The 16240-nt window shown below is 42.7% G+C and overlaps 1 protein-coding gene across 1 annotated transcript in view; it reads left to right on the forward strand.

The window, feature by feature from the left end:
- Nucleotides 1–13054, forward strand: part of DHX33 (DEAH-box helicase 33) — a 32206-nt gene extending 19152 nt beyond the window's left edge. Inside the window, exons 7-13 of the mRNA XM_056114790.1 lie at nucleotides 629–740; nucleotides 1846–2005; nucleotides 2148–2236; nucleotides 4913–5040; nucleotides 5398–5601; nucleotides 8223–8309; nucleotides 10701–13054. Coding sequence (XP_055970765.1) covers nucleotides 629–740; nucleotides 1846–2005; nucleotides 2148–2236; nucleotides 4913–5040; nucleotides 5398–5601; nucleotides 8223–8309; nucleotides 10701–11009 — 1089 coding nt within the window. The 3' untranslated portion in view covers nucleotides 11010–13054. The remainder of the gene's footprint in view (nucleotides 1–628; nucleotides 741–1845; nucleotides 2006–2147; nucleotides 2237–4912; nucleotides 5041–5397; nucleotides 5602–8222; nucleotides 8310–10700) is intronic.
- Nucleotides 13055–16240: the final 3186 nt, after the last annotated feature.

Here is a 16240-nt window from a genome sequence, read left to right on the forward strand (position 1 = left end):
AAAGTAACTGTTGCTCAAGGGTAATATAGTAAGTAACAGACAGGACCAGAACTCTAACCCACTTCTGTCCCTAAATCTTGTCCCTATTCTATATCCCATTGTCTTGAGAGAAAGTTTAATACTAAATGGGAAGTAGCTCAGTAGTAGAGCACACTTGTCTCACACTTGCATTGCACGTGAGAGGCTCAGGGTTTGATCCCTGGCACCACACACACACACACACACACACACACACACACACACACACAGCCTTTTTCCCATGTTCTCTACCCCACCTCACTCACTTTAAAGACCAACCATCTGGGTCCAGAGCCGTGGTACAGTCGGGTAGGCGTTTGCTTTTGCATCTGACCTGGGTTTGATCTCCAGGATCCCATGCAGCCCCTGATTACTTATTTTGGGGGGACCATGTCTGGCAGTGCTCAGGGATCACTCCTGGCAGGACTTGGAGAACCGCATGGGACGTAGGGGACTGAAGTGAAAGGCAAGTGCCATACCCGTTGTACTATCCTCTCCAACCCACACAATTATCTTTCTTTAATTGTGGAAATTAATGGTACGGAATATGTTTTTAAAACTTTTGAATCATGTGCATCATATGGGTTTTTTGTTTTCTTCCTCCTTTCAGGGCTATCGCAAAGTCATCATTTCAACTAACATCGCTGAAACTTCCATAACCGTTACAGGAATAAAATATGTAGTTGACACTGGCATGGTTAAAGCAAAGAAGTATAACCCTGGTGAGAATTCGTAGCTCATGATTGTCTTTTTTGTATGTATAGTGAGCACCATTGAGTTTCCTATAGTTCTAGTTTCCCCCAGATGAACATTTCGTGTTTTCAACTGAGTTTTGGGAGAGTGGCACCATACTGAGATAATTCAGAAGTTAGGCTCAGAAAAAAATAACCCGAGACAGGTATGTGAGACCAAGAGGCAAGCTGGAAAGAGTCTAGGGGAGTAAACTTTACAACTGAGAGTCTTTCACCATTCAAAGTTGATTGAGAATATTGACTCTAAAGAAAGGTTCCGTCTGATACCACATTAAAGGCTTTGTCAGAAATATTTACGCATGATTGCCTCAAACCCCCATGTAACTTATGAAAGAAACGTCCCCTAGACGAGAGTGAGATGCTGTTTCCTGAGGATTTACAGAGGGAGACTTGCTAGAGGTCCTTTAAATACATGTTTTGTATCTTGCTTTATTCTACAGACTATCTGAGGCAGCTGAATTGATTCTCCAAGATATGTTTAATTGACATGCACTCCTGAGCACTCAGGATTGTTGACTTTGACTTGTGTATCTCTTGGTGATAAAACATGGAAAAGTCTTAGTCCTTCATTTCCTGGCACAGAATACCCCTTTATCAAGAAAATCTCGTTTGTTCCTAGAAGTAACAACACGTTATTTCTATTTTAAATAGTTAGAGCAGGCATAGTGTACCAGGAATGAATTTGTAAGTCACTGACAGGGTGACCATCCATCCTAGATTATTGACTCTCATTTTAGCATAAAAAGTTCTGAAGAAACATCCCAGTGTTGGGAAAAGGGGAGTGGTTGTTGCCCTATGATCTAAGCCATGGCCTCTGAGATCAACTCTGCTGGCCCCATGCTATAGGCAGGAGATTGTTCTGCTTTTAATAACATCTCGCACAGTATTCACTGTAAGCCTTTGTTTTACTATAGAGCTGTCTGGTTTTGAACTTCTCATTTAGCCTTGAGTTTTTCTGGAATCATTTTGTGGAAAGAATCACTGGCATACTAAGGAATGCTTTTTTTGTCCACTTTGTAGAAACGGTTTGTTTTGGTGGTGAGCAAAGTGTTAATGTGGGCTAATCTCCTTCCAGATAGTGGTCTGGAGGTGTTAGCTGTGCAGCGGGTATCCAAAACCCAAGCATGGCAACGCACAGGACGAGCGGGTAGAGAGCAGAGTGGCATTTGTTACAGACTCTACACAGAGGATGAGTTTGAGAAGTTTGAGAAGATGACTGTGCCAGAGATCCAAAGGTAGGCCTAAGCTGCATGCATGCACTTAGCATTTGTCCCTGAATCTCCTTTTCCTGCTTGCTTATCTCTTCCTTGAGCTTAGCAGCATCACTAATGGGGTGTCAGGGACAGGTGAATGACTTGCTTCTTTCTCTCTTTGTAGGTGTAACCTAGCAAATGTGCTGTTGCAGCTCCTAGCAATGAAAGTCCCAAATGTCCTCACCTTTGACTTCATGTCAAAACCCTCTCCAGGTAATGGAATCTTTAGTGCTGTGGAAGACATGTGAGTAAACAGACAACAGCATATGACATTTAGAAAAAATAAATTATTAATTTTCTTTTAATTTTGATTGGGAGATACTTGAGCTTTTTACAGAAACATCTCAGAATCATAGAAGGATGAATTCTGTTCTTAAAATTTTTGGGTTTGGACCACCTCCTGACGAAGCCATACGGGAGGCCGGGATTCAAGTCTGGGTCAGCCACATGCAGGGCGAGTGCCTTGCATGTCATGTTACCACTGTGGCCATTATAAAAGGATAAATTCTGTTATCAGCACCATGCCCTGTAGAAATGGACTCTATAGAAGAGTCTCATAATTGGGTTCCTTGACCACTGGAGACAATGAAGATGGTAGAAGTTGAGAGGACCTATAGGATTCTATACACAATAAGCTTAACAAAATTTTACATTTTCTAGTAAAAGATGAAAAGACCACATTTCTTTCTTTTGGGGTGGAGTATGATTGGTTTCTGTGCTTCACTTACAATATCTCTTATGTAGGAAGGAAAAAGAATTAGGGTTCTATTTATTTATTTTGGTGGAGGGAGCATATGCAGCTGTGGTCATGGCTTATTCCTGGCTCTGCACTTAGAGATCACTCCTGGTAGACTTGGGGGACCATATGAGGTGCCAGGCATTAAGCTTGGGTCATCTGTGTGCAAGGCAAGTTCCCTACTCCCTGTACTGCCATTCTGGCTCCTTCTATACTTGATTATTTCCTTCACTTACAAAGGGGAAAAAATATCCCCATCTGCTCCCCCCCACCCCCCATCCATATACCTTCTAACTGCCCTTTGGTTTGCAACACACACACACACACACACACACACACACACTCAACACACACACATACATCACAGTAGTGAAAACAGCCTTGACTTCCAACTGTCCTCTGGTTTGTACCCTCCACATTTTGTTAATCTTTCAATTTTCTTTAATGTTTCATTCATTGCCTATGTATTCCTAAGTTATCTGTTATTTTACTTTGCATCTTTTCTCAGTTCTTCAGTAACCTTTTCTTCCGTCATGTTTTCTTCTTTTTTGGCGGGGCGGGGGGCAGGGAGGGTGGGCCATACCTGACTGTGCTTGGAGCATGTGTGCCCAGGTAGTGCTCATGGAACCATACATGGTTCTGGGGATGGAACTCAGATCAACTGTGCGCAAGGCAAACTATCTCTTGAACCTTCATCATGTCTTCTAAGGTTTGTTTGTGTTGATGCAGTTTTCACTGTTAAATGCTATTCTAATCTTTAAATCAAAATGTATATCTGTTATACGGGGCTGGAGCATTAGCACAGCAGGTAGGGCATTTGCCTTGCATGCGGCCAACCTGGGTTCGATTCCCAGCATCCCATGTGGTCCCCCGAACACCACCAGGAGTAATTCCTGAGTGCAGAGCCAGGAGTAACCTCTGAGCATCGCTGGGTGTGACCCAAAAAGCCAAAAAAAAAATGTGTATCTGTTATAGACATTTGAATATTTTCACTTGTTATTTTACAGATCATTTCCTTTCAGTATGTATATATTTATTTATTTTACCCTTGGGCTGGAGCGATAGCACAGCGGGTAGGGCGTTCGCCTTACAAGCGGCCAACATGGCCGACCCGAGTTCGATTCCTCCGCCCCTCTCGGAGAGCCCGGCAAGCTACCGAGAGTATTCGATATGCCAGACACAGTAACAACAAAGTCTCCAATGGAGACGTTACTGGGCCCGCTTGAGCAAATCGACGATCAACGGGAGGGCCTTTACCTTTACCTTTACCTTACCCTTAGAAATGCTTTTTTATCCATTAGTTAGGTAATGCATTTACGTGTTTCAAAAATTCAAAAAGTATGGGGAGGAAAAATACCTTCTCACCAGGTGCCTGGGCTGGAGCGATAGCACAGCGGGTAGGGCATTTGCCTTACAAGCGGCCAACATGGCCGACCCGAGTTCAATTCCTCCGCCCCTCTCGAAGAGCCCAGCAAGCTACTGAGAGTATTCGATATGCCAGACACAGTAACAACAAAGTCTCCAATGGAGACGTTACTGGGCCCGCTCGAGCAAAATCGACGATCAACGGGAGGGCCTTTACCTTTACCTTTACCTTTTACCAGGTGCCTGTGAGACACCAGATTTTGCCATTGTTGTATGTATGCATGTGCCTGTGAAATTCATAAATATAACATTATTGGGTTTAAAATTCACTTACGTTTTCCCAAATTATAGGTCATTGTTTCAAATGGGAAGTGAGGGTTGGGGAAATATCCAAAAAGGTTGAGTAACTGAGGCCCAAATTGCATCCCCAGCACCTCCTGGCTGTGGAGCACTGACGGGTTTGGCCCTGGTGGCTCTCAACACTGCTGGGCCCAAGCAGTCAGCTATCAGGACAGTGGGCCCAGGAATTCTGGGAGTGATCCCCAGGCTCCTTGGGCACTACTTACATGATCCCCTACCCCGACCCCCCAAATAAATAAAAGGAACTGCACAGAATACATTGATAAAATTAACAACTTTGCAAGCATTTTCACGGGAGAAGGGTGGTTTTAGTCGTTGCTGTTGCTTGATATTGACATATAAGGAACCCTCCTAAAGTAATGAATTAATTGTGACTTCTGTTTTGTATTTTGGCTCCTTCTTTTGTTTCTTATTTATTTATTTTTCAGATCACGTACAGGCAGCTATTGCCCAGTTGGACCTGTTAGGTGCTCTTGAACGTAAGGATGAGCAGCTTACCCTGACTGCAGTTGGAAGAAAGATGGCGGCTTTTCCCTTAGAACCCAGATTTGCCAAAGTAAATGATACCCTCCCCTCAGTCTCCTTTATCTATGTTACAGATTAGCAATCCCAGCATAGATTTGTGAACCCAATGCTTCTAGATAATCTTCACTTCTCTTATGTTATAACCATACTTTGTATCTAATACTTTGTGGGATTCAAACTCATTAAGTAGTGAGCCCAACCCAAAAGGAATGTAGAATCCTGTAGCCATCTCTTGTACAAAAAAATAAAGTCACAGTAACATACGTAGGGTTTTAGAAACACCTACCTTTTAACTCCTTAGATAGGAAGTTGCAAGAACAATATAAATGCAGCATTCAGAAACTAAGAAAAATTTTGGCTTACAGGGTTGTAAATTTTTGACTTGCAGACTATTCTCCTGTCCCCCAAATTTCACTGTACAGAGGAGATACTGACCATTGTGTCCCTGCTGTCTGTGGACAGTGTACTCTACAACCCTCCCTCCCGGCGGGATGAAGTACAGAGTGTCCGGAAGAAGTTCATATCTAGTGAGGGGGATCATATCACCTTGCTCAACATCTACCGAACCTTCAAAAACATAGGCGGGAATAAGGTAAAACTTTCCTCAAATGATAAACTCCTGGGCATGTAATAGGAATGCACCTTTGTGACGGAATTCTTTAAGAAATAAAAGAAAATACCTAATTTCATTTCAGAAATGTCTTTAGCATGGGAACTGTCTGAGGAAAGTAAGTATTTGGTGACCCAATGTCTTAACTACAAAATGACTTTCTCCCTACCCCACAGTTTGTTAGCTACAAAAACTCAGCACACTTGTCCCTAATTTTTCCCCTCTTTGTAGTAGTTTTTGCCCACTATGGTATTTCATTTCCTTGAACTAAGATGAAAAGTGGCAGTATTATTAATAAGCCAATAATTGTATGCCATAGAGTGTATCCTTTGTTTGCATTCTAATGCAGTCGATTTTGTTTGTTTTGTTTGGGTGGGGGGGGGCACAACTGGCAGTCTTCAGCGGTTACTCGGCTCTGTGCTCAGGAATCACTCCTGATGGTGCTCTGGCAACTACATGGGATGCTAGGGATCAGCCCTGGATCAGTCCTATGTAAGACAACGCCTCCCCCTTGCACTCTCTCTTCTGTGCCCCAGCTTTCCCTTTTTTGGGCAGTCAATTCTTTTTTTCTTTTTTTTTTCTTTTTTGCTTTTTTTGGGTCACACCTGGCGATGCTCAGGGGTTACTCCTGGCTCAGGCACTCAGGAATTAACTCAGGGGACTATATGGGATGCTGGGACTCAAACCCGGGTTGGGCTGCGTGCAAGGCAAATGCCCTACCTGCTGTACTATTAGCTCCAGCCCCATTGGGCAGTCAGTTCTTTAGAAAAGTCAGTACCACTTTTAGTAGCTGTGAGCATTTTGCTTTGTTTACTTAGATTTATTACTTTTTTTTTTTCCCTTGGCACGGGGGTATATCCAGTAATCCTCAGGGTTTACTTCTGACTCTGAACTCAGGAATTGCTTCTGGTAGTGCTTAGAGGACTGTATGGGAAGCCAGGGATCGAACCTGGATTGGCTGCATGGTGCTGAGAATTGAACCCGTGTCGATTACATGCAAGGCAAGCACCCTTACCTGATGTACTATTCCTCCATACCCTTCTGTGTGACCCTTGGTAAACATATTTGTGAGCACCACAGCCATAATTTGTGTGCTTCAGTAAAAATGGCTAAGCACATGTGCAAGCACTGCAGCTAAAGGATTATAGACCTTGTTGAGTGACCACTGTGGCCAAGTGTTCAGACACCAGCACCTGATGTGTGACCCTCAGCAGGCACCACTGATAAGTATATGTGAGCACATAGCCAGGTATGTGCTACCCTTTGTCATCATGAACATGAATAAAATCAGCTAAACAATTGGGGGAGGGGGGAATTTAAGAATTAAATATAAAAAATAAAAGCGAATCCTCTAAAAAATAAATTGTATTGCCATGATTCCTTAAGCATCTTTCATGGGGGAGAAGGCTATGCCTGGCTGTGCTCAGGGCTTATTCCTGACTCTGTGTTCAGGGACTTGTCCTGGCAGTGCTTGAGATCCCATATGCAGTGTGAGATCAAACTGAGGTCAGCTACGTGCAAGGCAAATGCCTTATCTTCTGTACTACCTCTGCAGTCCTCCTAAAGAGTTTTTATATAGTATATTGGTCATTTGTAGTTACCTTTATGAGTTGTCCATGTTCTTTGTCTTTTCCTCCCCCCTAGATTATTGGTTTTTCTCAGAGATTAATAGCTGGATTTTTTTTTTCTTTTGGGAGTTATTCCTTACAGTGGTCAGTTCAGTGGTGCTGGACTAAAGGTTTGGTACTTGGGCCAGCGTTATGGTGCTTGGGTTCAGAATGCTCAGGGGCCTCCAGGGCCACAGTTGATGATGCTCAGAGAACTATGCAGGGATCAAACTTGGGGCCTCACGGATGTGAAGCGTGTTTGGGTTATCTCCTTAGCCCTAAAGTGCTATTTTTTATATTATGGAGATACTCATTTTAGTTTTTGTTTTGGGGACCACAGGCAGCAAATGCTCATGGGGTAGTCTATGACTCTACTGGGAAGTGCTCCCAAAGTGCTGGGGATCGACCAAGTGGTGCCAGGGATTGAATCTGCAATGGCAACATGCAAGGCAAACACCTTGATCCCTGTTCCGATTCTCTGGCCCTTGGGGAAGACTCTTACTGGGTGTAATGGTTCAGATATCCTACTCTGTAGCTTTTTTTTCAAGGATGAGGTAAGGAAATTGGAGTAGTAAGGTGATAAGAAAACACTAGCTTAAATTATTAGTTTATGATTTTTTAAGCATATTCTTCTTTTTGGCAACTGAAGTTTTCCTTCTGAAGTCAAACTTACTTTGATTTAAAAATTAATTAATTTAAAAATTTAAATTACTACTGTTTAGAATGACCAAAAAACTCACTATAGAAATTGTTATTTTTATTTTTTTTTTGGTGGTAATGAAAGGATTGTATTGCTTCTTTGTGAGTGGGGAGAAGATCTGGCCATGTCTGGTAGTGCTTGTTCCTGGGCTCTGTTCCAAAGGTGTTCAGAGGACCATATGGTGCAGGAATTGCAGGAATTGAATCCAGACCTTTTGCATACAAAGCCGGTGCTTCAGCCTTTCAGCTCTTTCAGCTCTCTCTTCAGTGATGCTCTCTTTTGTTCTTCTTAATTAGGATTGGTGCAAAGAGAATTTTGTCAACAGCAAGAATATGATGCTAGTAGCTGAAGTCAGAGCACAGTTGAGGGACATCTGCCTAAAGGTAATTCTTCTCTGATTCTTTGGGAAGGGACTAAACTGCCGTGTTTTTCTAGGTGAATTTTGTTTTGTTTTGGGGCCAAACCTGGCAGTGCAGGACTTATCCTGGCCTGCACTCAGGAATCACTCCTGTTTGGGATTGGGGGAGCCATATGGGGTCCAGGAATCAAACCCAGGTTGGTTGTATGCATGGCAAGCCTGTACTGTCTATATGCACTGTGTGTACATATTTAATATGTCAAACACAGTAACATTAAGACTCAAAATGGAGACGTTACTGGGCCCGCTCAAGCAAATCGATGAACAACGGGAGGACAGTGTTTGTTTTGTTTATCTATATATAATATATATATGAAATATATATTATATATTATATATATGTGCACTGTACTATCTCTTAGGTGAAAAAATTTAAATTACTACTGCTTAGAATGACAAAAAAACTCATTATAGAAAAAATTTAAAATATGAAATATTTGCCCACAGTTCTCCCTCACTCATTTATTTATTTCATCATGGTGGTGTGTGTATGTATATATGCATGTATTTATTATGTATGCATGTATTTTTATTTTATAAAGTAGCTCACAATATTTGATTACATTTAATAATCAAACACCAATCTCACCACCATTACACCTTCCCACCACCATATTTTAGATGTTTCCATCCTGAACACTAACCCCTGCCCCAAAGCATAGCTAAAATAATATATTTTGTATTGTTTGTTATGAAAAACCACTAAAAATGCTACAAAAAAGTTTCCTTAGAGGAAAGAGTGTGAAGATTGTTGTATTTCACCCAGGGGTCATTAAGCCCTTCTATAAGAGATCACTAACATGTTGTTAAAGGTTGATCCTTGTGTGCGCATATTTCCCTCTAAGATTGGTTGCCTCCTACTTTGAACCCCATCAAATGTGGTGTGTACTCTTGGGAGTACGGATGGTGTGTAGTATGAAGTGTCCAAGAATAGGTTCATTCGTGGGTGAGGCTTGGCCCAAGCATGTGAAGAGTGGCCGTGAGCATGGTGACAGTTGAGTTCCGGAGATTTTCGGCTACCAGGGCTGGGTTCCTTGGGACGGGGAGGGGTCTCAACCTCCCCCCTCCGGGTCACCCCAAATGTAACAGCCTGCCATGGGGTCCAGCGCATGGTTATGGCAAGTGTCATGTTACGCTCCCTTCCCTTCTCTCTCTTCCGGGAGAGAAGGACATGCGGCTCTCGCTTTCTTCTCTTTTCATCTTCTGCTTCAGCATGCAAGCCTATTTTCTGACTTCCCACCGACCCAAGAGACTGACTGAGATTGGTAAGACTTCCTGTGTTGGCCAGAAGAGAGGAACTGGCCCAGCATGAGTCAAGCAGGTATCTTTCCCCATCTGCTTGGCTGTGGCAGGACTGTCGCAGCAAGGGTACTTCAAGCATTAGGGGAAGTGACTGATGGCAAATTTATCTACTCCATTGCTGAGGGTGTTAGTTTTTCTAGGAGGACACAGCCAAAGTCAGGGTTCTGGCACAGGCCAGAGAAGAGAAGTCAGTCTATTTTGGAGGACTCTAAGATGGTCAGGAGGGCCATTCACTGCTGAACAGTTTGATGCTTACATTGTTTGGTTAGGGTCAGTAGAGACAGTGAAGCATTTCCCCCTTTCCCTTCCTTCTATTGATACTTTCATTGCCATGATCAGAGTTGTTGTGCTCTAACATTTACTGACTTCGCCAGGGATCAGCACTTTTTAGTTGTGTTCATACACTTTTTAGTTGTGTTCATACACACCTGTCTGTGGTGCAACTGGAAATGGCTTGTATGGGTTACCAGGCAGCAGAGCTGAAAGGCAGAAACAGTGGAGCTGCCAGGATTGCACTCAGCACTGGAGATTGAACTCAAGGCCTCACACTTGCAAGGCTGGTTCTTTGAGCTATTAGGCCATCTCGTAGCCCTGTAAAGGTGTTTGGGTGGATGAAGAATGACTGGAGTTGTGCTTAGGAAGATTAATTCGGCACCAGTGTGTGAGATGAATTGGAGGTGAAGGGAAGATGAAACATATAGTGAGAAAGAAAGGCCTTCTTTACTGGGAGGGTGAATATTCGGATTAGATGGTAAGATGCCAGGTCACTCAACTTATTTGAGGTCTAACAGCTGATATGATGGACTCCTTTCTGTTCCTTTCTTGCCCTGGCTTTTCTCTGCCTATTTTCAGTTATCCTTCTTAAACTGAAAGTGCCTCTTACTCTGCTCATGCTAATCCCTAAGGCTTTTGAGTATACCTCTGAGTATCAATATCCACTTTTGGACTTGCAGTCCGTGATAGCTTTTAGGTACAGTTGTTCCAAATACAGTGTAGTGCAGAGCAGTGTTTATGACTCGGTTATTTTCTGTTTCTTGCTTTCCTCCTGAAACAGATGTCAATGCCAATCATGTCATCCCGGGGAGACACAGAGAACATTCGCCGCTGCCTTGCTCATAGTCTCTTCATGAACACTGCCGAGCTTCAGCCGGATGGCACCTATGCCACCACGGACACCCACCAGCCTGTGGCCATTCACCCCTCGTCTGTCCTTTTCCACTGCAAGCCAGCCTGCGTTGTGTATACTGAGCTGCTCTACACCAACAAATGCTACATGCGAGACCTCTGTGTTGTGGACACTGAGTGGCTGTACGAGGCTGCCCCTGAGTACTTCAGGAAAAAGTTGAGGACTGCCAGAAACTGAGCCACCCTACAGGCTGCCAGAACTGTGGGTGTCTGTGCACTAAGACCGCAGTTGTTCTTGTAGTACATTTCAGCTTGACAGCTAGAGAAGTGAGACTGAATTATGAATTCCTAATACAATTGTGTAGACTTAGAGCATTTATACCTTGGAAACCTAAAATCTTGCTTTTTGGGGGTTGGAGAGATCAGCCCAGTGGGCTGGAGTGCATGCTATGCATACTCCGAAGGTCCCTGACGCCATATAATGCCTCAAGCACCATTGGGAGCTCCCCCTGAGTGTGGAATTGCCCCTGAGCAGTGTCTTTTGTGGCCTCTCAAAAACTGAAACCAACAAAGCATTGTTTTGGGTTCTTATTGGGTGATTTTGGATGATTTAGTTAACGTCTGAATCTCAGTTTCACCTCTGCCTAATGGGATAATATAATTAAAAGGTTGGGATGACCAAGTTCAGAGAAACCTAATGGAAAGTACCCAGAACTGTACCTGATTCAAGATCAAAACACAGTGAATCATGAACCTTTATTCTTGATATTTAGCTTTTTCCATGATGTGAATTGAGTATAGCAAACTCCCCTTTGGATTCTTAAAGATGGGGAAATTTTTTAAAGGGGACCCTAAGAGTTTGCAGGGCTCAGATAGTGTCCTTTTATCAATTTTAATGTCTATCTGTATATTTTTAAAACTGCAAACTTGAGAAATTGCTATGGAAGTTTTGGGAGGAACGTGCTGTAGTTTCATACCTCGTGGGCTAGTTGTCCCTACTAGACCTCATTTCCAGCATGTGTACTCTCTTGCCACTTCCAAGCAGAGGCCAATAAAGGCACTCTCCTAAAGATTTCTGGGCTCGGGCTCTCTATCCTCAGTGCTTCTGTATGTAGCACACTCCTCTACCCATGTTTCCAGGAGACATGGAATCTTCTCTTTGTGAAGGTTGATTTGTATCTTCTGAATCGTATCAAGTGAAGACTCAGGAAACTTTCCTTGTGATGTATTGGCTTCCAGTATACCTAGTTCCCATTTTTCTTTCTAAAATAAGGACTCACACCTTGGCTCATTTTCAGCCATTAGCCATCATTCCTCTTCGGCATGACCTCTGGTTAGGGTTGCTGAGGAGAGAGGCAAATGGTCAGTGAGAACCAAGATAGCATTATCTCCTCCACCCACTGTATCTGCTTACTATTCTTGCATCTTATTTCTTTACTATGATCCTTTTTCCCCTTCATTGGGAGTTGGAGGGCAACCTGGTTGTAGCTTCCTGGGCCAGTTACTTCTCTCCAGCCCTCAGACATGACATTTCTCAGAGGGATGTAGAGCTTATCTAGAGTGTTTTTCTCTTCTCACATTTTGAGAAAACACACCCCACAAAGTATTTTCTTGACTATTACCAGAATATATCCCTAGAGAATGTTTCGCCCCAAAAGAAGCCAAAATCAGGTACATTTATTTTGTTTGATTGGACTAAATGTATATGTGCAATAGTTGGTTTATTACTTACAAAATAAATGATGTGATTTTGTTGTTGCTGTCTTGGGGCCACATGACTGTGTTCAGGACTTACTCCTGGCTCTGTACTCAGTGATCATCTGATGGTTCTTGGGTGGCCATATGGGGTTCTGTTACTAGATTGACCACATACAAAGCCTAAACCCCTCTACTATCTCTGCCCCCAAATACAAAAGACTCTTCTAAAGGTAGAAGATGCTAATTTTACTGGAGGTTCAGTGAGTACTTCTTGAGGTCATAGCTGACTGGAGTATCCTGGATCCAGGTCTCATCTTTCTGATCTGCATATCAAATCTGACATGGACTTTGCTCTTGGTCTACACCTGGTGATGCCCAGGGTATATTCCTGACTCTGCACTCAGGGGTCACTCCTGGTAGGCTCGAGGGACCATATGTAGTACCAGGGATCAAACCTAGGTTGGCCGTGTACAAGACAAGTGCCCTACTTGCTCTACTGTAACTCCAGTCCCTGAGTATACAAACTCTTAACCGGTGTTCAGTGAATGAACATTTGTGCTTTGTTTCTGTTAAGGTAAAAGGTAAAGGCCCTCCCGTTGATCGTCGATTTGCTCGAGCAGGCCCAGTAACGTCTCCATTGGAGACTTTGTTGTTACTGTGTCTGGCATATCGAATACTCTCGGTAGCTTGCCGGGCTCTCCGAGAGGGGCGGAGGAATCGAACTCGGGTCGGCCATGTTGGCCGCTTGTAAGGCGAACGCCCTGTCTTAGTGAATTTTTAGAATTTATCTGGGTCTTCCTCAGATTGACTTTGTAATACCACTTTTCTTTCTGAAAAGGTTTTTTTTTTTTGAAATTTCAGGTGTACTTTTCTCATTTAATGGGAGCCTAGGAACATTAGACCGACATGGTGAAAGTAAATATTGTACTTTTAATAAAATATTTGTTACATTGGTAAAATTGAGAAGTGATAATTGGTAAAAAATTGAGAAAGAACATGATGTTCATCAGCAAATTTTCTAGGGTGTTCTCAGTAAAATAAAACTTGGAATAATACATATCCAGCTTAAGTAGCAAGTTTATGGAAATGTGTATTTTCTGAGCAAAAGTGAAGAATAAGGGGTATCTAACCGATCCAAGTAAATAGCTTCTAAATAGTTTTAATGCTTCTGAACAGAAATATATTTATCACTATAACATTCTATAGAGTTTTAATATAGTTTTTTTTTATTTGGCTTTTTCAAAACCTATTTGTAATATAGCTGCTCAGGGATTAAATCAGACTGGAAAACTCATTCTGATTCTACATATTACTTAAAAAGAAGTATTTATATATAAATAAATTGCAGGGGATACTATAATTATATTTAGACTTTATAAAAGTTCAATGTCGGCCAGGGAGATGGCTCAAAGTGCTGGAGTGCATGCTTTGTATGAGGGGGCCCCAGATTCAATCCTTGGCACTGCATGATCCTCCAAGCATTCTGGGTGTGCTCCCTCCCCTCCCAAAAGTTCAGTGCTTCATGATATTGCAGTATAATCTTGAGCTACCCTCTGATCATGTAGTGCCTCTTTTTTCACTGTGTAAAATCCTTACCTGAGTGATCACTAGTTTATGTGAGCAGCTTTGTGTAAATGTATGCTCTCTGATAAGATTACATGCTCCAGGTGTGTGGATTTTTATTTTTAAATCTAGTAATCAAGGAGTTTGAAATACCCAGAGCAACAGATCTCATAAGAAAGGAAAGAACTGTCAAAACCCAGTGTTCTTAGTGAAAAATCTCCTACTTTGTACCAAAACCATAGTCAACCAGTAAATAATAGCAGGGAAAGGGTGGGAGGGAAGGAAGGTTAGACCAGAGGTGACATAGGGATAGAAATGGAGGGTCATAAGTATTCAGTAGTATTGCACTTGGATACTATCAACTTAAACACTCTTATAGCCCTGTCACCTAAACTATCATAAAAAAGTTTTTTTTTAAAGCACAAAAGCTGTGGGGTAGAGGTGGGGTCTTTTACTTCATATTGCATCTCTTCTAGTTATGGAGATCAGAATAGAAACAAGGTTTTACTCTGAGTAAAAACTGATTATAAATGTGATGCATAAATTTGTTTAATCCCGTTATTAATGATTAGTTGGATCTAGGGCAAGACATCTAAAATATCATGTCTTGGGCTTATAAGGAAATACTGTACCAGTTGGGAAACACGGATTTTATATTTTATTTGATCAGGATATTGTAATTTACAGAAAGAAAAAAAGTTAATGTAGATTCATATTGTATTTTAAGAGTCTAGTAGTGAAAACAGGGATAGCTCTATAAAAACATTGTATTAAGCTCAGATTTGCACATGACTATCAAATCCATTAAAAAATCTTATACATGATGATTGTGGCTATTTTATTTGGTATCCTTTCCCTTGTTCACAGAATACTGTTAAGGAATATTTAAACTATACTAAATTTATTTTTTGTATTTAGAAGGTATATTCTGGACCGGAGCAATAGTTCAGCAGCCTTGCATATGACTGACTTGGGTTCGATTCCCAGCATCACATCTGCTCGCCTAAACCTGCCAGGAGTGATTTCTGAGTGCTGAGCCAGGAGTAAGCCCTGAGCACCACTGAGTGTGCCACAAAACAGCAAAAGTTAATTAATGAAATTATATTCTTGGTACCTAATATGTTCTGTGTGTTCTGGTAAGGCAGGAACATTTTTTTTCCAAATTAGTAGGGCACACAGTGATATTAGAGACATTCTTAATGCTGCTGGTGGTTGGGGCAGGGGGATATGCAGAGCATCTGGGGGTCAAACTCAGTGCTCCCTCATGGCAAAGCGTGCCCACCAGCCCTTTGATTCACCTTCCTGCCTGGGGAACATTGACTTTTCCTTAGATAGTTGGTGGTGAGGATCTAACCCAGAGCCTCACACTTGCAAGGCAAGTTCTCTACCTGTGGCATATACCCCTATCAGCTGTCTTCTTCCCATTCCCTAATCCACTCCGTGGATTTTTTTTTTTCTTTTTGAGCCACACCCGGTGGTGCTCAGGGTTTACTACTGGTTCTGCACTCAGAAATTACTCTGAATAGGACCACATCCTATGCTGGGGATGGAACTGGGGGTTGGGTGCATAGCAAATGCCTTATCTGATGTATTTACTATAGCTCTGGCCCCCACTCTGTTGATTCTTAACTTCAATTTAATTTAGGGCACGGCTGCTTGTCTCAGAAAAATATAATGTCCCATCAGAATTTAAGTACAACAAAGCAAGCAAAAGGAGCAGTGTAAGGCTGTAGGGTTAGAAGTTAAGCTGTAATAAACCTTGACTCCTGCCTTTCGGATCTCCCTCAGCTGCGGGTTGGAGTAGGGGGAGGTGGTCAGGTTAAAACTTAAATTTCTGCGGAGACAACGAAGAAGAAGGTCCAGATTCACATCTGTTTCACAGCGCAGAGGAAGGTCCCTTGCTTGACCACAACGAGGGGAGTGGGGACCAACACTAGAGCTTTCCCAGAAGTCATGCAAAGTCTGGTCCGCTTTGAGAATGGTAGATGGATATTCGGAAAGCATAAACTACACGGGGCAGAACTGATGCCGACATGTGAAACTAGAGCTCTCCATACCAGACCTGGGCCCTTTCCTCTAGGCAAGCTCCATCATCGGTCTCCAGCTCTGCTGGAGGCTGTTCGGGAAGCTGCCAGCAGAGGGCGCGACCCCCCCTCCGAGCTGTACGGAGAGAGCGTCGGCGCGGAAGCGCTTGGCGTGAGGGCGGGA

Source organism: Sorex fumeus, unplaced genomic scaffold (assembly GCF_029834395.1).
Source record: "Sorex fumeus unplaced genomic scaffold, SorFum_2.1 ptg000028l, whole genome shotgun sequence".
Lineage (NCBI taxonomy): Eukaryota > Metazoa > Chordata > Mammalia > Eulipotyphla > Soricidae > Sorex > Sorex fumeus.